Source organism: Herpailurus yagouaroundi, unplaced genomic scaffold, assembly GCF_014898765.1.
Source record: "Herpailurus yagouaroundi ecotype Mexico unplaced genomic scaffold, PumYag 189, whole genome shotgun sequence".
Classification (NCBI taxonomy): Eukaryota; Metazoa; Chordata; class Mammalia; order Carnivora; family Felidae; genus Herpailurus; species Herpailurus yagouaroundi.
The window spans coordinates 1,056,360-1,081,260 of record NW_024412420.1 but is presented as its reverse complement, the minus strand read 5'-3'; the positions used below and the strand labels follow the sequence as shown (position 1 = coordinate 1,081,260).

Below are 24,901 nucleotides of genomic sequence, written 5' to 3'. Positions count from 1 at the left end.
GGAAGGAAAAAAAAAAAAAGAGGTTAGAGTGGGAGAGAGCCAAAGCATAAGAGACTGTTGAGAACTGAGAGCAAACTGAGGGTTGATGGGGGGTGGGAGGGAGGAGAGGGTGGGTGATGGGTATTGAGGAGGGCACCTTTTGGGATGAGCACTGGGTGTTGTATGGAAACCAATTTGACAATAAATTTCATATTAAAATAAATAAATAAATAAATAAATAAATAAATAAATAAATAAATAAATCTATGATCCAAATTTGAGTTCATTTTTGTATATGGGATGAGGGATGGATTGATGCTTATTTTTCTTGCACATAAATACCCAAGCAGTCCATCACTATTGTTGAAAAGACTAGCCTTTCTCATTTTGCACCTTTGTCAAAAATCAATTGTCCATATGTATGGGAATGTTCCTGGATTCCCTACTGATTCTGTGGCTTTAATAAGTCTTGATATCAGGTGGTAATATTCCTCAAAATTGTTTTTCTTTTTCAGCATTATTTTGCCCATTATAAGCCTTATGTATTTATACATGAATTTTAGAAGTAATTTGTCGGGGCGCCTGGGTGGCGCAGTCGGTTAAGTGTCCGACTTCAGCCAGGTCACGATCTCGCGATCCGTGAGTTCGAGCCCCGCGTCAGGCTCTGGGCTGATGGCTCAGAGCCTGGAGCCTGTTTCCGATTCTGTGTCTCCCTCTCTCTCTGCCCCTCCCCCGTTCATGCTCTGTCTCTCTCTGTCCCAAGGCGGAGAGAGAGGGAGACACAGAATCGGAAACAGGCTCCAGGCTCTGAGCCATCAGCCCAGAGCCTGACGCGGGGCTCGAACTCACGGATCGCGAGATCGTGACCTGGCTGAAGTCGGACACTTAACCGACTGCGCCACCCAGGCGCCCCGAAAAAAAAATTTAAGAAGTAATTTGTCAATTTCTACACCCTCTCCAAAAATTCCTGCTAGCTTTGTTTGTTTTTATCCTGCTGAGTTTTTAATGGGGATTGCATTGAATATACAGATCAATTTGGAGAGAACTGATATCCTAACAATATTAAGTATTCCACCCCCAAAACAGGTTCAACTCTCCATTTATTTATGTCTTTACTCTCAGCAATGTTTTATTGTTTTCAAAGTGCATGTCTTACACATGGTAAGTACATATTACACACTATTTTCTACTTTTAACTTTAAAACAATTTTTTTAACATTATCCATTTCTGAGAGTGACACAGACAGAGCAGGAGTGGCGGAGGGGCAGAGAGAGAGGGAGACACAGAATCTGAATCAGGCTCCAGGCTCTGAGCTGTCAGTACAGAGCCCAATGTGGGGCTTGAACTCATGAACTGTGAGATCATGACCTGAGCCAGTCAGACACTTAACCAACTGAGCCACCCAAGTGCCCCTTAACTCTTTTTTAAATGATCAATTACCTATTGTTTGTTGCTAGCATGTAGAGGTCCAACTGACTTCTATATACTGATCTAATATACTAAAACCTAATCAAAATCACTTACTCTAACTCTTTTTGTAGAATCCATTAGATTTTCTACACAGACAATCACATCATCTTTAAATACACACAGTTTTACTTTCTTCCTTTCTGATATGATGATGATTCTTTCCATGGCCTAAGATTTCCTCTGCAGATCTCAGGAGGTTGTATCATTGCAGCTTTTATCTCTCCAGTACTCTGTCCTGAGAACTCCATGATCTTCACCTCTCAGCACTCTTAGCATTACCTTATCAACAGGGGGAGTCTACCACACACCACTTGGGCTCCTCCTTCTTGCACCACAGGATGGAAACTCTGCCCAGGCAGTAAGCTGAGGCAATCACAGGGTTTCTCTCATTTACATCCCATCTCTCAAGGATCATCATCCTTCATAGTCTTATGTACAGTCTCTAGAAAAGTACTGTTTGTTCTTTAACTGTTTCAGGTAGGAAGGTAAATCCAGTTCCTGTTATTCTAGGTTACTTATACTGATGTAAGTGTTATCTAGCTGTATCCTAAAATGAGGAGAGCTTAAAGTCCTCCTATTCCACCATCTTCCCACCAATCTCCTTCTTACTCTACAATGACCAAACGTGAAGGTCCTCATGTTAAATCCTTGTCATTTACTGTGCCAAATGTTCTACTAAGCACAGTAAAACACATTTTACATATATTATTTCTAACATTTCTTGAAATAAATGCTATGAAATGGACTTTGGTCCCATTTTACAGCAAACTGAAACTTAAGGAAAGTAGATAATTCATCCTTGGTAATATAATTACTAAGCAGCATCCAAATATATATGAAAATTGGGGATGGGGAATGGGGAGTGACTACTAATAGCTAGTGACTACCAATCCACTCAGTGTGGAGCCTGCTTGAGATTCTCTCTCTGCCCCTCCCCAGCTCTTGCTCATTCTCTCTCTCTCTCTCTCTCAAATTAAATACATAAGCATTAAAAAAATACAGAAAGTCCAGTAAAATTTAAATTTCAGTATAAACATAAGTAGGCAATCTAGACATACTCATACTAAAATTATTTATTTTTATCTGAACTGACTATCAAATACTATCAATTAATAATATTAAATAGCTAGATTCTTTGCCATTGAGAATTAAGCCTAAAATCTTACCATTTTATACAACTATTCTGATAAGGTAGAAGTAACACTTATCTGATGTGCAAATGTTTCCAAAGTAAGTTGACCATTTACTAAAATTAGCATGTTAAGTACTAAAATGACTTGTATCTGCTTGAGTAAGATATTATGGAAGTATATTAACAAAATATTGTAAGGTTTTACTATGTGTGTGTGTGTGTATGTGTGTGTGTGTGACTGTTGAAAACTAGGAATATTTTTCTAACTGCATATGTGACTTATGAGGAAAATTGCTGTCAGATGCAGAGGATATCCCAAGTCATAGATCACAAAACAACTTAATTCAACATAATTAGATCCACATACTTGAGGTTTTTTTCCTTGCCTGATTAAAGTACCCTCAGAGTTGTTGGAAGAATCCATAATGACATGATTTTGAAGTACTCAAAGACAGATAGATCATATGCTAAGTAGATTTCAAAATCAGTGTTAAATTTTATATATCATTTCAAAATAATTTTCAGTAGAAGGTTACAAAAATTAATTTTATGGTCATTAATTGAGTTTCCTTAGATCTTAATATTTGACATTTAGAAATTTCCAGTCTCCTAAATTACAGGGTGTGACACAGAACAAAATAATTTTAATAATTTCTATTTGGTTTCCCTACATGTTAAACCGGAATAACATTGGCAGCAGCAAATATCTGTACCTATAAACGTTTGCCCACGTCCAGGGCACTGTTCTAAGGATGACAGATACCAAGAAGGTTAAGCATGATCTCTATTTCCATGTTCAAGTAAATTAAATGATAAATAATGTTAATGCAAATGAAGTATAAGTTAAATATATTAATAGGTATAAGGTAAAAAAAAAAGTATAAATATTTAAAATACTCAAGTTCTAGGAGGTTATAGCTAACATAGGGAATACCAGTGACTGGTGAGGACCAGAGTTCAGAAATAAAATATGCCCAGCAGCACAGTGAAGTATTGAATTTTTAACCCAAAATGTTCATCTAATTGGTACCTTCCATACAAAAGAAACAAAATTGAATGGCAACTAAAATAAGAATAAACAAGTTTAGTTGTGCCAGAGGGTAAGGACATTGTCAGAGAAAAATGGAGATATGTCAAAGGACACAGATGTCAAGTTGATAGGTGCTAACTGGCCAAATCTGGGATATTCAGAGCATTAAAATAAACAGTTACTGAATGAATATAACCCACTGAATAAAATAGGAATTTAATGATATATATAAATAAAAGCAGTGTTACAAATTTGGGGGGGAAAATGGGATATTTACATAGTTTAAAATGATTTCTCTTAACCCCCTATCCATTCAGGGCACAAAACAGAACAGTAGACTAAAATGTCCATCTCTTAGACTATCCCTAAAAGAAGTATTTTTTCATACTTTAAAAGATGTGGCCTGAGAGTCCAGCTTCCAATCAGTCTCTATCTAGATGCTGAGATCCATACCACATTAACAAAAAGAAGGATAGAAACCATGTTATCATCTCAATAGATAAGGAAAAAGCATATGAAAATATTCAACATCCATTCATGATAAAAACTGTCAACAAAATGAGTATAAAGGGAATATACTTCAACATAATAAAGGCCATCTATGACAAGCCCACAACTAGCATCACACTCAACAGTCAACAGCTGAAAGCTTTTCCTCTAAGGTCAAGAACAAAACAAGGATGTCCACTCTCACCGCTTTTCTCAACATGGTACTGGAAATCCTAGTCAGAGAAATTAGTCAAGAAAAATTTTAAAAATCAACAAATGTGATATAACACATCAAAAAGAGAAAGGATAAAAACCATATGATCATTTCAATAGATGCAGAAACAGCATTCAACAAAGCACAACATCCATTCATGATAAAAACCCTCAACAAACTAGGTTTAGAGGAAACATACCTCAATATAATAAAGGCTATATATGAAAAACCCACAGCTAAAATCATACTCAATGGGGAAAAGCTGAAATCTTTCCCCTTAAGATCAGGAACAAGATAAGGATGTCCACTCTCACCACTTTTATTCAACATAGTTCTGGATGTCCCAGCCACAGCAATCAGACAACACAAAGGAATAAGAGGTATCCAAATTGGTAAGGAAGAAACAAAATTTGCAATATTTACAGATGACATGATACTATATATATAGGAAACCCAAAAGATTCCACCAAAAAACTGCTAAAAGTGATAAATGAATTCAGTAAGATCACAGGATACAAAAATAAATGTACAGAAATCCATTGCTTTTCTATACACTAAGTAATGAAGGAAGAGAAAGAGAAATTAAGAAAGCAATCCCAAAGGTGCCTGGGTGGCTCAGTTGTTTAGTGACCAACTCTTGGTTTTGGTTCAAGCCATGATCTCACAGTTTATGAGTTTGAGCTCCGCATGGGGCTCTGCACTGCCCATGCAAAACCTGCTTGGGATTTTCCCTCTCCATGTCCTTTTCTTTCTCTCTCTCTCTCTCTCTCTCTCTTTTAAGAAAGAGATAAATAAATAAACTTAAAAAATAAATAAATAAACTTAAAAAAAAAGCAAGCCCATTTACAATTGCACCAAAAATAATAAGATACCTAGGAATAAACTTTACCAAGGAGGTGAAAGACCTATACTTTGAAAACTATAAAACACTGACAAAAGAAATTGAAGATGACACAAACAAATGGAAAGAAAATCTATGCTCATGGACTGGAAGAACACATATTGTTAAAATGTCTGTACTACCAAAAGCAATCTACAGATTTAATGCAGTACCTATCAAAATACCAAGAGCGTTTTTTACAGAGCTAGAACAAATAATCCTAAAATTTTCATGGAATCACAAAAGACCCTGAATAGCCAAAAATTGTAAAAAAAAGAAAACAAAACTGGTGGTGTCACAGTTCCAGATTTCAAGTTATATAACAAAGCTGTAGTAATCAAAACAATATGGTACTGGCACAAAAATAGACACACAGATCAATGAAACAGAATAGAAAACCCAGAAATGAAACTACCACTCTATGGCCAATTAATCTTTGACAAAGCAGGAAAACATATCCAACAGGAAAAAGCCAGTCTCTTCAACAAATGGTGTTGGGAAAACTGGACAGCAACATGCAGAAGAATGAAACTGGACCACTTTCTTACACCATATGCAAAAATAAACTCAAAATGGATAAAAGACCTAACTGTAACCATCAACAGGAAACCATCAAAATCCTGCAGGAGAACACAAGCAGCAACCTCTTTCACACTGGCTGTAGCAACTTCTTACTAGACACATCCGTGGAGGCAAGGGAAACAAAAGCAAAATGAACTACTGGGACTCCATTAAGATAAAAAGCTTCTGCACAGCAAAGGAAACAATCAACAAAACAAAAAGGCAATCTTTAGAATGGGAGAAGATATTTGCAAATGACATATCTGGTAAAAGGGTGAGTATCCAAAATATATAAAGAACTTATAAAACTCAACACTCAAAATAATAATAATAATAATCCAATTAAAAAGGGGCAGAGGACAAGAATAGATCTTTTTCCAAAGAAGATATCCAGATGGCAAACAGACACATGAAAAGATGCTCAAAATCACACATCACCAGGGAAATGCAAATCAAAACCACAATGAGATACTACCTCACACCTGTGATAATGGCTAAAATTAACAACACAGGAAACAACCGATGTTGGTGAGGATGCAGAAAAAGGGGAACCATCTTACACTGTTGGAATGCAAACTGGTGCAGCCACTCTGGAAAATAGCAGGGAGTTTCCTCAAAAAGTTAAAAATAGAATTACCCTATGATCCAGCAATTACAACTACTAGGTATTAACCCAAAGGATACAAAAATACTGATTCAAAGGTATACATGCACCCCAATGTTTACAGCAGCATTATCAACAATAGCCAAATGATGGGAAGAACCCAAATGTCCATTTATGAATGGATAAAGAAGATGTAGCATATATATTTACAATGGAATATTAATTACTCAGCCATAAAAAAGAATGCAATCTTGCCATTTACAACAATGTGGATGGAGCTAAAGAGTATTATGCTAAGTGAAGTAAGTCAGTCAAAGAAAAACAAATACCATATGATTTCACTCATTTGTGGAATTTAAGAAACAAAACAGATGAACATGGTGGGGGAAAGAGAGGCAAACCAGAAAACAAACTCTTAACTATAGAGCACAAAATGAGGGTTACCGGAGGGGAGGTGGGCAAGAGGTGGAGGGGGATGGGGATAGGAGGGGATGGGTTATGGGTAATGGGTATTAAGGAGGGCACTTGTTATGATGAACACTGGGTATTGTATGTGAAGCAACAAATCACAAATTCTACACCTGAAACTAATATTATACAGTATGTTAACAAACTGGAATTTAAATAAAAACTTGAAAAAAAGAATAAATAAATACATACATAAGTCTCTTCTTCAAAAAAAGATGTCACACACACACACACACACACACACACACACACACACACACACACACACACACCCTGGGTTATTAGCCATAAAAAAGAATGAAATCTTGCCATTTGCCATAACGTGCATGGAGCTAAGTGAAATAAGTCAGAAAATGACAAATACCATATGATTTCACTCATATGTGGAAATTAAGAAATAAAACAAATGAACACAGAGGGGATAAAAGAGAGGCAAACCAAGAAACAGACTCCTAACTACAGAGAACAAACTGACGATTATCAGAGGTGATTGGGTTAAATGGGGATGAAGAAGTGCACTTGTCCATGTTAAGTACCAGATATTGTAAGTGTTGAATCACTAAATTCTATACATGAAACTTATATTATACTGTATGCTAACTAACCGGAATTTAAATAAAAAACTTGGAAAAAATCAGGCCACATTTATAATGAGGAACTTCCTACATTTCAGAGTTGGCTAGCTGCATTCTCAAGATACTGTTTAACTTGACCCTCTATCTCTGTCTTTTATGTAAGGTACTAATTATATTTAGGGGCTGAATTAGATTCAGATTTAATTGAGAGGACTTGGAAGAAATATTTCATAGATGATATTGTATATATACATCCTATTACACAAATCAGGAAGCACATAATGATATCTGACTGTTCCACTTTGGTAATGTTAAGACTCATCAGCTAAAGCCAAATACAGATGATTATTGCCTAAATTCATTGTTTCATTAGGGGTAGCGACAATGGTGATTCTTAAAATTCTAACTTTTATTTTAATTGACATATAATTGACATACAACATTATATTACTTTCAGGGGTACAACATAATTCACTCTGTGTATATATTACAAAATGACCTCCACACTAAATATAAATTCTAAAATTTTTAATACTGGAACTCTTCCATAAGGAAAAACTTTACCTCATCAACTATTCAGTTATCTTATTAAATTGATACAAGGAAGACAAGGTAAATGCTGAATATTCTCTCTTTAATTATCAGTTTTGAGGATAATGAGTTAGTAAACAAGCTACCTAACAATTATGTCCAATGCTTCCTTTTAAAGTATCATTATAAACTCATGGATTTCTATATATTTAAGATGTTTCATTTTATTATAGAAAATTCTTTAAATTTTTTAATGTACCTATTTTTGAGAGAGAGAGAGAGAGAGACAGAGCACAAGGGGGGGAGGGGAGAGCAGAGGAGAGGGAGACAGAATCCGAAGCAGGCTCCAGGCTCTGAGCTGTCAGCACAGAACCTAATGCAGGGCTCGAACCCATGAACTGTGAGATCTTGACCTGAGTCGAAGTCAGATACTTAAGCAACTGAGCCACCCAGGTGCCCCTCTAAAACAGCATTTTAGACTATTGGGAAAGGACAAGACTAGTCAATAAATGGTGGTGGGTGTCAATGAGCTATCTCTCAGAATAAAGTATTTACAGTAGTGTACTGGTAAATACATAACCACAGGCTCTGGGAAACAAAAGAATAGTTGGGATTTTAGCTTATTAAGCTATCACAGTATCTACCAAGTGATATTAAGAGTATTAAATACATGTAAAAGCATTTAGCATGGTGCCTAATACAAATGCTTAGTAAATTACATACGTAGTTGTGTGTGTGTGGATGTGTGGATGTGGGCATGCCCATACATGTGTGCACAGTGATGTGTTGCTAAATGTTAAAAGCTGGCTGCATAAGAAAAAAATAGTTCTGATTTGTAGCGTTTGCTGACTCCAATTATGTAAACACTCTTACCGTGGATGATTTCATACCACCAACACAATGTCACTATATCCAGAGTTTGGGAGAAATGTACATAACTCATTCTCACTAGCCACTGTGAACTGACTCCTACATACCACTGAATATTATCCATATAGTCATACATTACAAAACTCAATTATTTTTGTGTATATGTGAATGTGTTTACATGTATGTGTGAGTGTGTGTGTGTACACATGTATGCATGCACCTGGAGAGACATCAGATAGATGACAGAGTTTTTGCTGGGGCAAGAAATGGTAAAGGGTAGGAGGAGAAGGATTAATAGAACTTATGGAACTTTTGTTTTATCAACATTCATTGACTTGTTCACCTACTACTTATGTATTTATGGGGCCAAATATTTATATGGAATAATATTTATAGGATAAATATTTTTTCTTAATTACCTGATATACTCTATCACCAAGAATAGTATGTTGTCACTAACATTAAGCTTCAATATGATATAAATAACCAGTTATTTTAGATGTCATATTACACACATGCATGCGCATGCACACACACACACACCTTCTGAAAAATACACAACTTACTTTGGCTTCAGTTTCTCCCCTGTGAAGAGTATACAGATGATGGACAGCACTTTGTGACGAAGACCAAGGATGAGTCAGAATTTGGAAGACATGAAAGTCATGGCCAAGGGTGTCTGTTGTAACTAGAAGCATTCCTGAAGAACACACCAAAAAGGGAGTAAAAATAAAAACAATTATGTATGTTGATGAAATATTTTCACAAAATATTCATTATGCTTTAAAATATCACCAAAGGAAAAAATGACCAAAGATGTAAAAAATTTCCCCAATTAAAAAAAAATCAAAATGCAGCATCTTTTTCCTGTATGAACACAAAACCTTAATGCCATGTCAGTATACAAGCATAGTGAGAATACTAGCTGTAAAGGTTTTATGAGGTTCCTGTACAACAAGTAGAGAAAAGTTTATGGAGAGTTCACAAGCCTTTTAATATAGCAAATCTGATAACAAAGAATGTGAAAATGACTTCTCTCCATGGAACTAAAACTTGCTCCCATTTTTTGCCACTTCTTAAAACCTGAATTTTAAGTTTCAGTGTATCTGAAATACCCTACACTTAATCCACCAGTTTCTCTACCCTGGCATAATATTTATTCAAATGCTGAACAGTGTCTCACATAGCAAGTTTTTAATTTTGATGAAATGTCATAGCTAAGAATTCTTTGCCTAATCCAAGGTCACAAAAATTTTGTTTTCTTGTCAAAATTTCAGTTTTATATTTTGCATAGAGGCCTATCATTCGCTTTAAGTTAATTTATGTATAAATTGTGAGGTATCAAACTAACTTTTTTTGCAAACAATGTCCAATTGTTCTAGCAAGATTTCTTGAAGGGAATATTCTTTACTCACTGAAGTCTTTATCCTTTATTCTTTATCCATTGTCAACTTGCCAAAGATGAACTGGCTATATCTGCATAGGTCTTCACCTGGAAGTATTCTAGTCCATCATTTTCTGTGCCTATACTTTCATTAATACCACACTTGCTTGATTACCATAACTTTATATCAAATGTTGAAGAAAGAACTTTTTTTTCAACATTATTTTGGCTATTCCAATTCCTTTCCAAACACAAAATCAGGTTTTTTTTTTTTTTTAATTTTAGATAGAGCACATGAGTGGGGAGAGGGGCAAAGGGAGACACAGAGAGAATCTCAAGTGGGCTCCATGTTCAGCACGGAGCTAGATGTGGCGCTTCATCCCATTACTCTGGAATCATGACCTGAGCTGAAATCAAGAGTCAGACACTCAACCAACTGAGCCACCCTGGTACCCCAAAATCAGATTTTTGATATTAAAAATTCCTAGGGGGGCATCTGGGTGGCTCAGTCAGTTGGGCAGCCAACTTCGGCTCAGGTAATGATCTCATGGCTCGTGAGTTCGAGCCCGAGGTCAGGGTCTGTGCTGACAGCTCAGGGCCTGGAGCCTGCCTCAGATTCTGTGTCTCCCTCTCTCTCTCTGCCCCTCCCCCACTCGCACTCTGTTTCTCTGTCTCAAAGGTAAATAAACATTTAAAAAGTCTTAAATAAAAATTCTTAGGATTTGGGGGAAGGTTATATTAAGTTTATAAATCAAATTGACAGTGATGGACAGCTTAACAATATTGAGCCTTCTAATCTATGAACACTTCCTATTTCTTGGTATGTTTTCTTTGACTTCTTGTTTTTCCTGTTGAGCACATAAATTATATACATTTTTTCTTGGATCCATGATAAATGGTACTTTTTATTTTATCTCAATTGTCAATTATTCCCTGCTGGCATATAGAGACATAATGGACATTTTTTTATATTGACTGGATAGTCTGCCAGGTCTAGTCAGGGCTTTTTGTAGATTACATGGAGTTTTCTTTACAGATTATCATGTAGTTTGTGGATAGACATAATTTGATTTTTTCCTTTACAAACTACATGCCTTTTATTTTTCTTCACTTACTACACTGCTGAGGAAAACAGAAATGGGGAGAAGTAATATTCGTGCCTTCCAAATTTTAGGAGAAAGCATTCAATCTTTAAGTATGATGTTAGCTGTAGGTTTTTTTTTTTTTTTATAAATACTCTCTATCAAGTGAAGGAGGTTCCTTTCTACTCCTAATTTGTTGATAGTTTTTATAATGAATGAATGTTGAATTGTGTACAGTGTTTTACACCTGTGACATGACTATGCATTTTTTTTCTTTACTCAATTAATATGGTGAATTTTAGTAAATAATCAAATGTCAAACAAAATCAAACGTCAAACAAAACTTGCATTTCTAGGATAAACTCCACCTGGTCAAAATCCTTTATTATATGCTGCTGGATTCAATTAGCTAAGGTTTTAAGATTTTCATGACTGTTCCTGAGGGTTATTGGTTTGTAGCTTTCTAATCACGTGTTTGTCTGTTTTCAGTATCAGGCTAAAGCTGGTCTTGTGAAACTGAAGAGAGAGATTGTGGAAAACCACTATTATTTCCTACTTAGATTTTCATTAGAATTTGTCAGTAAAACTATATGGGCCTTTAAAAAAAAAAAAAAACTTTTAGGGGCGCCTGGGTGGCTCAGTCAGTTAAGCTGCCGATTTCGACTCAGGTCATGATCTCGCGATCCATGAGTTAGAGCCCCACGTCAGGCTCTGTGCTGACAGCTCAAAGCCTGGAGCCTGTTTCAGATTCTGTGTCTCCCTCTCTCTGACCCTCCCCCGTTCATGCTCTGTCTCTCTCTGTCTCAAAAATAAACGTTAAAAAAATTTTAAAAAAATACCTTTAAATATTTTTAATTTAATGTCTTTGTAATTTAAATTTTATTATTTTAAAATGTAAACTTTGGGGGCTTAATTTAAATGTCCTTGGGTGAATTACTTTCTGTAACTCAAGGAAATGGCCTTTATTAATACCTGTAAGGTCTTTGGTGATGCCCACTTTTTCATTGAGGTTATCAACAATTTGTCTTCCCTCTTTTTTTCTTGATCATTCTAGCTAGATGTTTTCAAGGAAATCTATTCTGAGTAGCACTGATTTTCTGATTTCTTTTTTCAATTTCTGCTTTCTCCTATCTTTCTCCTTCTGCTATTAGTATCTTCTGCTACTTCATTTTCCCTGCTTTAGTTTTATTTGCTATTTCTTTTTTCTGTTTTCTTAAGGTGGAAGCTTAGATTACTTTTTCAGGAACTTTTTCCTTTTTCAGAGTAAGCATATATTGATATAAATTTCCCTGTAAACCTGAATTCCAAAATTTTGACACACTGCCTTTTCTTTTGCATTCAGTTCTAAATGTTTTCTAGATATTTCCTCTTTTACTCATGGGATATTTAAAGATATATTGTTCAGCTTTTCTAAGTATTTGGGTATTTTTCAGGTATCTTTCACATACTAATTTTTAGTGACGACAAGGAATTTGTTAAACCTTGTTTTATATTTGAGAAGAGATCGTGGTGACTGTTCCATGTATACTTGAAACACCTGGAGTGTTCTATAAAGGTCAATTAATTCAAGTTTACTGATAGCGTTGTTAGGATCTTCAATATCCTTACTGATTGCCTGCTTTCTTGTTCTACTATTGAATTGAACTGAACACTGAACATCTCCAAGTATAATTGTGGATATGTTTATTATATAGCTCCCAAATATTAAACTTTTAAGTTCACACACATTTAGTATTCTTAGGACATCTTGGCGAACTGCCTCTTTCATCATAATGTCCCACTTTAACCTGGTAATTTCCTTGTTCTGAAGTCTACTTTTCTGATACTGATACCATCACTCTAGCTTTGTTTTGATTGGTGCACTCATGGCATATACTTTTCTATTCTTTCACTTTTATAATCAATATAATTGTGCTGAAAATGACTTTGTTTTAGGGGCACCTGGGTGGATCAGTCGGTAGAGTGTCCAACTTGGCTCAGGTCATGATCTTGCAGTTCGTGGGTTTGAGCCCCATGTCAGGCTCTGGAGCCTGCTTTGGATTCTGTGCCTCCCTCTCTCTGCCCCTCCCCCACTCATGCTTTGCCTCTCTCTCTCTCTCTCTCTCTCAAAAATAAATATTAAAAAAATGACTGTTTTAGGTAATAATTGAGGTCTAATTTGTTTTTTTTTTTAATCTAATTCTGGATTTATAATTGGTGTTTGTAGTTCATTCACATTTAGCCTAACTTATTGGTTGAGTTTATAGCTACCATCTTATTATTTTTTATTATTTTTCTGATGGTTTCCTTGTTTTCATTCTTTGTTTCTCTGTTCTTGCTTTCTTCCCTTTTTCTATATGATTTCAATATTTTTAATACCCAATTTTAATTTTTCCATTTACTTTTTTTCTGTCTCTCTTTAAGTTTCTATCAGCCGTTCTTGGAACTATAATACACATATCTAAATTTGTGCATGTTTGTTTATATTTTGTCCAGAATTTATATTTGTTTTCTGTGGGAAGAATGGTTTGTTAGTTTACTCTGTTGTGCCGGAGGCAGAATCACATTTTTTAACTCCTAAAACTTTTGTCTTTTGAAAAAAAATGTATGAAAGAATATTAAGTACTAGTGAGAAGATAAGGTAAACATTTAAATAGAAAGATGAAGTATATCTGAGCTTCTTATTTACTAGGGTAATAAAAGGTACAGTTCTTGTCACGATGTTAAATTAAAAAATACCATACTAGATGCCTATTTCCAAGAGAATACATTTTAGAAAATAAAAAAGTGTTATTTATTGAGATCTATTTCAAATGTATAACAATTTAGATAACATTTACATAACAATTAGATCCCACCCTGTAAACAGCTATGGTCATGAGGTCACTGACATACTTTATATTCTGTCCATCTTATTGTTGTTAACCGACCAACAAATTTCTAAGATTGGGCATGAATGCTTAGTTGTCCTTTTGTGAACAATATTTCTTCATTCCTACTTTTTGCTGAGTTATACTAAGTCTGAATTATCACAATTCTACTATGTTCTGATATCACTTTTCCACTACAAAACTATTTTCTGCAGATGATAAACAATTCAGTTGAAACATTCTGACAGGAAAATGATGAGCTTATATTTATAATACAAATATATGACTCACCTACTGAAGACAAACTTCATTTCTTCTAGAATCATATCAGTATTTTACTCATAATAAGCACTCCAATAAAAGTCCCTAGTAGCCATATTAAGAGGATTATTGTTTCGCATGTGAATGAAAATCACAAATGTACACTTTTCAACATGCTCCTAGATTTTCAGCATCTGTCTGGTTTCTAATATGTAAAATGAATTCAGATTTTTAGAGAAATGGGCCATTGAAAATGTATCTTTATTATCTTCTGTGTATCCTATCCCAAAAGTTTTTTCCCATTTCCTCATGTAAATGTAGTTTCTGTGATCCACCAATGAACTTACCATTTTTGACAAAACTTTAAAATAGTAAGAAAAAATAAAATAAAATAAAAAGAGCAGAGAGAAAAAGAAGAAATAAATAACTAGTATAGTACTATACAATCATGTTTTCTTTTAATTTATAATTTCCTCTTTTGCACACATTCTGCTGGGAGAAAGACAAGCTTTTTTTTTTTTCTAGAAAACAAGTTAAAAAGCAGATATACATAAAAGGAAAAACTGGTACAGAGTAGACTGTGGCTTAAGAACTATTTATGCAGCATCAGAAGACTAAACCAGACTCTAGCCTGGCCATAAACTAAAACCCACGCCCCAAATGAGGTGCCAAGCCACAAAAAGCATTTGCGTCATCTGGGAATACAAGGAAAAGAAGGACTTCTAATTATAGGGCCTGGAAGCGGAAGCTTAGAGTGATTAGCTGTTTAGGCGCTGCTGTGTGTTTATCTGGAAGCTTCCTCTCCCTCACTCTCAGCCTCAAGTTTGATAGATGAGCATTAGCATTAGAGGGTGGAGACTGAAGCTGCTGATGGTACATGGCGTTCTCCAAAATCTGAGGTAGCTGGAGACTGAACATTAAGGCTTTTGCGGCCTCATAAGAACATAAATCTTTTCAACTGGGCGTCAGCTGGTTAGCCCAAAAGACAAAATTAAAGAGTAGCAAACCTCTACTGGGCATATGTTATAAAATCTTGGAAACATGAGTAGGTAGGTCTTTTTTACCGTATCCTATTTATAACACCTCCCTAATTGTACGGTTCTTTATCACGTGCACACATATGAATTGGAAAACAAATTACCAGCTATTCACACTCTCTTCCAAAAATAGATATAAACACTGATATGCTGGGGCAAATGGAAATCCTTACAGGAATTCAAAATATATCACTCATAAAATAATTTTATATTTTGATATTAATTCTTGTGAATTTAATACTTCCCCATCAGTACTTGTACAGATTAAAAACTTACACATTATCTAATTATCTTTTAAAGTTACTAGTCCAGGGGCACCTGGGTGGCTTAGTCAGTTAAGCCTCTGTCTGACTCTTGATTTCAGCTCAGGTCACGTTCTCACGGTTCGTGGGTTCGAGCACCATGTCGGGCTCTGTGCTGACAGCGCAGAACCTGCTTGGGATTCTCTGTCTCCCTCTCTCTCTGTCCTTCCCCCTGCCTGCCTATCTGTCTGTCTGTCTCTCTCTCTCACTCTCAAAAATAAATAAATAAATAAACATTAAAAAAAATAGAGTTACTAGTCTAATTTGTAACCATAAAAGCAGAGAAACAGAACCCTAGTACTGATCAAGGTCTTTTAGGTCTTCAAATACATAAAATCACAATAATAGCCTATTAAAGTCTGATTTAAAGTAAATGTGAATACCTGAAAACAATGGTCTAAAAATCTCCCTGTGGGCAGCGTCAGTGTTAGCAGATTTCTTAAGCTGCTTAAAGATGCTAATAATCAAACTCATCACTGTATTTTTCTAAATTTGTGGTCCAGGATATAGTAAAAGTCTTTCTAAACTTTAAGCTCAAAAACACTGTTAAAGGCACTGATGTACACACTGTCAAACACATAAAACACATGATTCATTTTATCCCTTCCTAAAGTTGCATATATCCACGATCAAGATAAATTAGACCAAAATACCTGATATGGTTCTTACCAATTTTTTCCATGTGGGAAAAACTAAAATCATAATTGGGTTTCTAGCTCACTTATTTTATAGCTTACTATTTCTATCCTCGTGTTTTTAGGAGTCTCAACGTTAAATGTTCTAACATCTTTATTCGAATACTTTGTTTTCCTTCTTTCACTTAGCGTCATGACATATTTAGAGTTCTGAAGACATCTTTGGCTATATCCGATGGGTCTTCATATTAAATATTCTACTATTATTTTAAATGGTCTTTTCATCCAAGAGACATATAGGAAAGTGGTGCATGTCTACGTGTATTTTTTTTCCAAGTGGCTGAATATATTTTTTCTCAGATTCCAGAAAAGTTTCTAAACTTTATTAACCTTTAATATATAATTTATGCAAAATAAATGCAGTCATTTTACTACAGTTTGATTAGTATGACAAGTATATATACACCTAGGCTACTGCCATTAAGATAGAGCACATGTGATAAAATTCTATTGTGTCCACCTGCTGTCCATCCCATCCCCACTGCCTGGCCCCAGGGAACCACTCATTGGCTTTGTCATTATGAATTAATATTGCCTACTTAAGAATTTCATGTAAATAGATTCACACAATACCTTGTTAAACCTACCGCTGTCAGTAACAGTACTACATTCATTTATTTATATTACTGGGTGGCATTCCATTATAAAGACATATAATTTATATATCCATTCAGCAGTTATTTCTCTTTTTGGCTATTGTGAAAGAAACCCCCAGTAAGATTCAAAACAAGTGTCTGTGTGAACATATGTTTTTATTTTTCTTAGGTGAATATTTAGGAGTAGAACTGCTAGCTCATATGTATGTTTAACTTGATAAAAAAAAAAAAAACTGAAAATGTTTAGCCAAAGCAGCTGTATCATTTTAACTTTCCCACGAGCCCCATGACTCATTAACATTTGATACTGTTAGTCTTTCAAAATCTTAATCATTTAAGTGAGTATCTGATGATTTCTTATGGTTTTAGTATGCCATATTCCTTGGTGATTGGTGATGTTGAACAGCTTTTCATGTGTTAAGAATACGTGCATATTTTCTTTTGTGACATGACTGTTCAAATCTTTTGTCCATTTTTAATTGTTTTGTCCCTTCATTACATACATATTTATGAATATGATATATAATTATATGTGTGTGTGTATATACGTATATATATATCATATATGATATTTTCTCCCACTTAATTTTCCTAACAATATCTTTCCCAAGGTGCTTAATTTAAAGAAGAACAATTTTATGGTTTGTGTTTTTGGTGTCCTACCTAAACCTCTTTCTTTATCTCTCCTGGGTCACAATGATATAATCCTTTGTTTTATTTTTGAGGATTTACAGTTTAAGATTTTAAATTAAGTCTATGATCAACTTAGAGTTCATTTTTGTGCATGACATTAAGTAAAAGTTTATTTTTTTCCCCAAGTGGATATCCCAGTTGTTCCACCAACATTTTTTCAGACAACTATACCATCCACATTGAATCACCTACTGTTTTGGTCATATATCAAGTGACCATGTGAGTTTAATCAAATTCTGGATTCCATTCCATCCACCTATAACTATATTTGGCCAACACCATATTCTCTAGATTACTGTACAATTAGAGAAGGTCAGATATTCAGGTAGTTTCAGCTTTCAAAATTCACCCATCTTTTTCAGGATCCTTTGAATTTCTATACAATTTTAGAATAAACTTGTGTTGATTACTTTTGATTTAACCATGCACTTTTAATAAAGTTAACGATTAGTGAACAATACTAACACAAAACACTAATAAGATACCAAGGCATAAAAGTGATTAAATATTTTTATAAAATATAATTTTCTTTCATAACTGAATGGTTTTTCTTACCCTATCATATTGTACACCTCACAACATGGCGGGCAAAAACGTAAAATTTTTAGATAAAGTAGAAGAATTGGGAAGATAAGGAAGTATAGATTGGAAAGAGTAATTTGACTCCTGTATTTATTCAGGAAAAAAACATATCATACAATTTCAGAGTTTTACAACTCTAAGGGCCTTGGAAATAGCATGCCTTCCAGGGCCAGATAGCTTCCCAGGGGAATTCTACCAAACATTTAAAGAAGAGTTAATACTTCTTCTTTTGAAGCTGTTTCAAAAAATGGAAATGGAAGAAAAACTTCCAAATCCATTCTAGGCAGCCAGCATTACCTTGATTCCAAAACCAGACAAAGACCCCACTAAAAATGAGTATTATACACCAATTTCCATGATGAACATGGATGCAAAAATTTTCAACAAGATACTAGAAAACTGAACCCAACAATACATTAAAAGAATTATGTAGCACGATCAAGTAAGATTTATTCCTGGGATGCAAGTGTGGTTCAATGTCTACAAATCAATTGACATGATACATCAGATTAACAAAAGAAAGGATAAGAACTGCATGATCCTCTCTAGATGCAGTAAAAGCATTTGACAAAATATAGCATCCTGTCTCGATAAAAACCCTTAAAAAAGTACGGATAGACAGAACATTCCTCAAGATCATATAAGCCATATATGAAAAACCCACAGCTAATACCATCCTCAATGGGTAAAAACTGAAAGCTTTCCCCCTAAAGTCAGGAACAAGACAGGATGTCCACTCTCACCACTGTTGTTCAACATAGTGTTGGAAGTCCTTGCCTCAGCAATAAGACAATAAAAATAAATTTAAAAGGCACACAAATTGGCAAGAAAGAAGTGAAACTTTCACTCTTCACAGATGACATGACATTCTATGTGGAAAACCCTAAAGACTCCACCAAAAAACTATTAGAACTGATAACATAAATTCAACAAAGTCGCAGGATATAAAATCAACATATAGAAATTGGTTCATTTCTATACACCAATAATGAAGCAGCAGGAAGAGAAATCGAAGAATCAATCCCATTTACAACTGCACCAAAAACCATAAAATACCTAGGAATAAACCTAACCAAAGAAGTAAAAGATCTGTACACTGAAAACTATAGAAAACTTATGAAAAAAAGTAAAGAAGACACACAGAAATGGAGAAACATTCCATGTTGATGGATCAGAAAACAAATATTGTTAAAATGTCAATACTACCCAAAGCAATCTGCACATTCAATGCAATACCAATCAAAATAACACCAGCATTCTTAACAGAGGTGGAACAAAAATTCTAAAATTTGAGTGGGAACAGAAGCCAAGATGGCAGAACAGCATGGAAGGTTTTTTTTTGCATTTCGCATCCATGAAATATAGCCAGATCAACATTAAACCTGCATTCCTAGAAAACTGATTTGAGGATTAACACACAATCTGCACAACTTGAACTACAGAACTCAGCAAGTACGTGGCACAGAGAGGTGAACTGGGGGAGAGAGAAGCCATGGAGGGCAGGGAGCTGTTTTTGCTTGCAGAGAGAGGACAGAGATGGGGGGAGAGTTTGGGAAAAGCACCCTACACACACAAAAGAAGTTGGAGAGAAAGTGGAAATGTGGAAACAGCCATAGGGACTGAACTAAAAAGGGAGAAAGGAGAGGGTTTAAATTACATTAAGACTCTATAAACAGGGGGAGCACAGAGTCTGAAATTCTACAGCTCAATACCTGGCAGTGCCCTGGTGGGAAGGGCAAATCCCCAGGAGCAGAGTGGGGTCCAGAAGGTCTTCAGGCTACATGGGGAGAAGCAGTTCCACTGCTGGAAGGATATTTGGTAGAAGCTGTGTGGCCACCTGGTCCAGCAGACCCCAGAGAACAACCACATTCACTGGTGATGGAACAAGGTCATTAAGGGTGAAGCCTGGTGCGAGATGTGTGTTGCGATTTTCCATAATCCCTGAAATGCTGCTGCTACACAATCTTGTGAACTTTTTCTGGGGAAGGCTGGCACCCAACTGCAGTCTCTGGGCATTGGCATCAGCATGGTCCTGCGAACATTCTTGGGTGCGGTGGGCACTCAGCCATTGCTCAGTGAGACTCTCCCCCAGAGGATCTGAGTGGGTCAAAGCCGCAGTCCCTCAGAAGTGAGGGGCTGGGAAACACAGCCACATCTGAGATAAAACGCAAGAGGGAGGTGCCCCCTGGCAACCTGATGGTTTGGTCACAGACAGTGTAAAAGCAGGGAGTACACAGAGGCCAGAGACAAAGGACGGGTGCACAATTGCTGATTGGAGAGAACAAAGTTCCAATACTAGAGACTGGGTAGCTGGGTGATGCCATTTTCACCCCTCCCATGCATGTGCACATACACCTACAAGCCCCACAACAATCCACCCCAGTAAGCTAAGCAGCATGAATGGGCTAACCAAGAAGTTAAAGAGGGAATTAAAAAGTACATAGAAGCCAATGAAAATGATAACACCACAGCCCAAAACCTTTGGGATGAAGCAAAGGCACTCATAAGAGGAAAGCATATAGCAATCCAGGCCTTCCTAAAGAAGGAAGAAAAGTCTCAGATACACAGCCTAACTTTGTATGTTAAAGAGCTGGGAAAAGAACAGCAAATAAAACCTAAAACAAGCAGAAGACAGGAAATAATAAAGATTAGAGCAGAAATCAATGCTATTGAACCCCCCTCCCCCCAAAAAAGAAACAGTAGAACAGATCAATGAAACCAGAAGCTGGCTCTTTGAAAGAATTAACAAAATTGATACACCACTAGCCAGTTTGATCAAAAAGAAAAAGAAAGGATCCAAATAAATAAAATAAAAAATGAAAGAGGAGAGATCACAACCAACACAGCAGAAACATAAACAATAATAAGAGAATATTATGAGCAATTATATGCCAATAAAATGGGCAATTGACAAATTCCTGGAAACATATAAACTACCAAAACTGAAATAGGAAGAAATAGAAAATTTAAATAGACACATAACCAATAAAGAAATTGAATTAGTAATCAAAAATCTCCCCAAAAAACAAGAGTCCAGGGCCAGATGGCTTTCCAGGGGAATTCTACCAAACATTTAAGGAAGAATTAACACCTATTCTCTTGAAGCTGTTCCGAAAAATAGATATGGAAGGAAAACTTCCGAACTCTTTCTGTGAAGCCAGCATTACCTTGATTCCAAAACCAGACAAAGACCCCACTAAAAAGGAGAACTACAGATCAATTTCCCTGATGAACGTGGATGCAAAAATCCTCAACGAGATATTAGCCAACCAGATCCAACAATACATTAAAAAATTATTCACCATGACCAAGTGGGATTTATACCTGGGATGCAGGGCTGGTTCAATATACATAAAACAATCAGTATGATTCATCACATCAATAAAAAAAAGGACAAGAACCATATGATCCTCTCAATGGATTCAGAGAAAGCATTTGACAAAATACAGCATCATTTCTTGATAAAAATCCTTAAAAAAGTAGGGATAGAAGGAGCATACCTCGAGACCATAAAAGCCATATATGAAAGACCCAACACTAATATCATCTTCAATGAGGAAAACTGAGAGCTTTCCCCCTAAGGTCAGGAACAAGACAGGGATGTCCATTCTCACCACTGTTATTCAATATCGTATTGGAGGTCTTAGCCTCTGCAATCAGACAACACAAAGAAATAAAAGGCATCCAAATCGGCCAGGAGGAGATCAAACTTTCACTCTTCGCAGATGACATGATACTGTATATAGAAACCCAAAAGATTCCACCAAAAAACTGCTAGAACTGATCCATGAATTCAGCAAAGTGGCAGGATAAAAAATCAATGCACAGAAATCAGTTGCATTCCTATACACCAACAATGAAGCGACAGAAAGAGAAATCAAGGAATCGATCCCATTTACAATTGTACCAAAAACCATAAAATACCTACGAATAAATCTAACCAAAGAGGCGAAAAATCTATACACTGAAAACTATAGAAAGTTTATGAAAGAAATTGAATAAGACACAAAAAATGGAAAAAGATTCCACGGTCCTGGATAGGAAGAACAAATGTTGTTAAAATGTCAATACTACCCAAAACAATCTACATATTCAATGCAATCTGTATCAAAATAACAACAGCATTCTTCACAGAGCTAGAACAAACAATCCTAAAATTTGTATGGAACCTGAAACGACCCCAAATAGCCAAAGCAATCTTCAAAAAGAAAACTAAAGCTGGGGGCAATCACACTCCCAGACTTCAAGACGTGTTACAAAGCTGTAATCATCACGACAGTATGGTACTGGCACAAAACAGACCCTCCAATCAATGGAAAAGAATAGAGAACCCAGAAATGGATCCAGAAACACATGGCCAACTAATCTTTGAGGAAAGAATAGAAAGAAAGGAAAGCAGGAAAGAATATTCAATGGAATAAAGACAGTCTCTTCAGCAAGTGGTGGCAAAACTGGACAGCGACATGCAGAAAAATGAACCTGGACCACTTTCTTACACCATACACAAAAAGAAACTCAAAATGGAAGAAAGGCCTAAATGTAAGACAGGAAGCCAACAAAATCCTTGAGGAGAAAGCAGGCAAAAACCTCTTTGACCTTGGCTGCAACAATTTCTTACTCAACATGTCTCCAGAGGCAAGGGAAACAAAAGCAAAAATGAACTATTGGGACCTCATCAAAATAAAAAGCTTCTGCATGGTGAAGGAAACAATCAGCAAAACCAAAAGGCAACCGACAGAAAGGGAGAATATATTTGCAAATGACATATCAGATAAAGGGTTAGTATCCAAAATCTATGAAGAACTTATCAAAATGAACACCCAAAAACCAAATAATCTCAGTGAAAAAATGGGCAAAACACATGAAGAGGCACTTTTCCAAAGAAGACATCCACATGGCTAACAGACACATGAAAAGATGCTCAACACCACACATTATCAGGGAAATACAAACGAAAACCACAATGACACAGATACCATGTCATACCTGTCAGAATGGCTAACATTAACAACTCAGGCAACAACAGATGTTGGCGAGGATGCAGAGGAAGGGGAACCCTTTTGCACTGCTGGTGGGAATGCAAACTGGTGCAGCCACTATGAGAAACAGTATAGAGGTTCCTCAAAAAATTAAAAATAGAACTACCCTATGACCTAGCAATTGTTCTACTAGGTATTTATCCAAAGAATACAAAAATGCTGATTTGAAGGGGCACATGCACCCCAATGTTTATAGCAGTGCTATCAACTACAGCCAAATCATGGAAAGAACCTAAATGTCCGTGACTGATGAATGGATTGTGCGAGCGTGTGCATGCACATGCGTACACACACACGTGCACACACACACACATGCACGCACACACCCGCGCGCGCACACACACACAATGGAATATTACTTGGTAGTCATAAAGAATGAAATCTTCCCATTTGCAACTACGTGGATGGAACTAGAGTGTATATCATGCTAAGTGAAATAAGTTGGTCAGAGAAAGATAAATATCATATGATTTCACTCATGTGTAATTTAAGAAACAAAATAGATCAACACAGGGGAAGGCAAAGAAAAATAAGACAAAAACTGAGAGGGAGGCACACCATATGAGACTCAAATACAGAGAACAAACTGAGGGCTTCTGGAGGGGTGTTGGGTGGGGGGATGGACTAAATGGGTGATGGGTACTAAGAAGGGCACTTGTTGGGATGAGCACTAGGTGTTATATGTAAGTGATGAATCATGAAATTCTACTCCTGAAACCATTATTATGCTATATGTTAATGAACTTGGATTAAAAACAATTTTTTTAATGCCAACTGTTAACATTAAAAAAAAAAAAAATGTTGCGGCGCCTGGGTGGCTCAGTTGCTTAAGTGGTGGACTTCGGCTTGGGTCATGTTCTCACAGGTCATGAGTTCGAGCCCCACATTGGGCCCTGTGCTGACAACTCAGAGCCTGGAACCTGCTTCAGATTCTGTGTCTCCCTCTCTCTCTGCCCTCCCCAGCTCTCATTCTGTCTCTGTCCCTCTCAAAAATAAATAAATGTTAAAAAAAAAAAAAGTAAAAGGGCTTTAAAAAATCTTAAAAATAAGAAATAGCATGACTGACTTCAATTAACAGGTATGATAACTGAAGCCCACAGACAGTGAGAAAACCAGATTTAAAAGTCTAAAGATAAAAGTGTTAGCTTGTATTGTCCTTATTATGCACCAATACAACATTCTATCCTCAAAGACAAATTACAGGCACAGACACACATACACACAACTATCACAGACAATCACTGCTAGAAGTTCAAAATTAAATACATTTTAAATTGAGGTTAAAAGGAATTCGGTAGACAGAGGGAAGGGAGAAGAAAGTGAAATATGACCAAATGGCAGAAGCTGAAGAAGTAAAGAGGATGTCATGCAGATCAGTCAGTTTGGAACAGATATTCTATGTATTAGGACTATAAAATATAAATTGAAAGGTAAATTTGGAAATTAAGTATTTCCAAAGGAATGCCATTCAGTGTGCTTCAGGGATGTGTAAAACAGAACATTTAAATTTTCTGGGTAGAGCTTATACAGGTGTGTGTGTGTGTGTGTGTGTGTGTGTGTGTGTGTGTGTGTGTGTG

The 24,901-nt window shown here is 36.0% G+C and overlaps 1 protein-coding gene across 1 annotated transcript in view; it reads right to left on the bottom strand.

The window, feature by feature from the left end:
- BCAS3 (BCAS3 microtubule associated cell migration factor) overlaps positions 1–24,901 on the bottom strand; it is a 632,238-nt gene that overhangs the window by 374,746 nt on the left and 232,591 nt on the right. Inside the window, exon 16 of the mRNA XM_040497881.1 lies at positions 9,371–9,504. Within this exon, the coding sequence (XP_040353815.1) occupies positions 9,371–9,504 (134 nt within the window). The remainder of the gene's footprint in view (positions 1–9,370; positions 9,505–24,901) is intronic.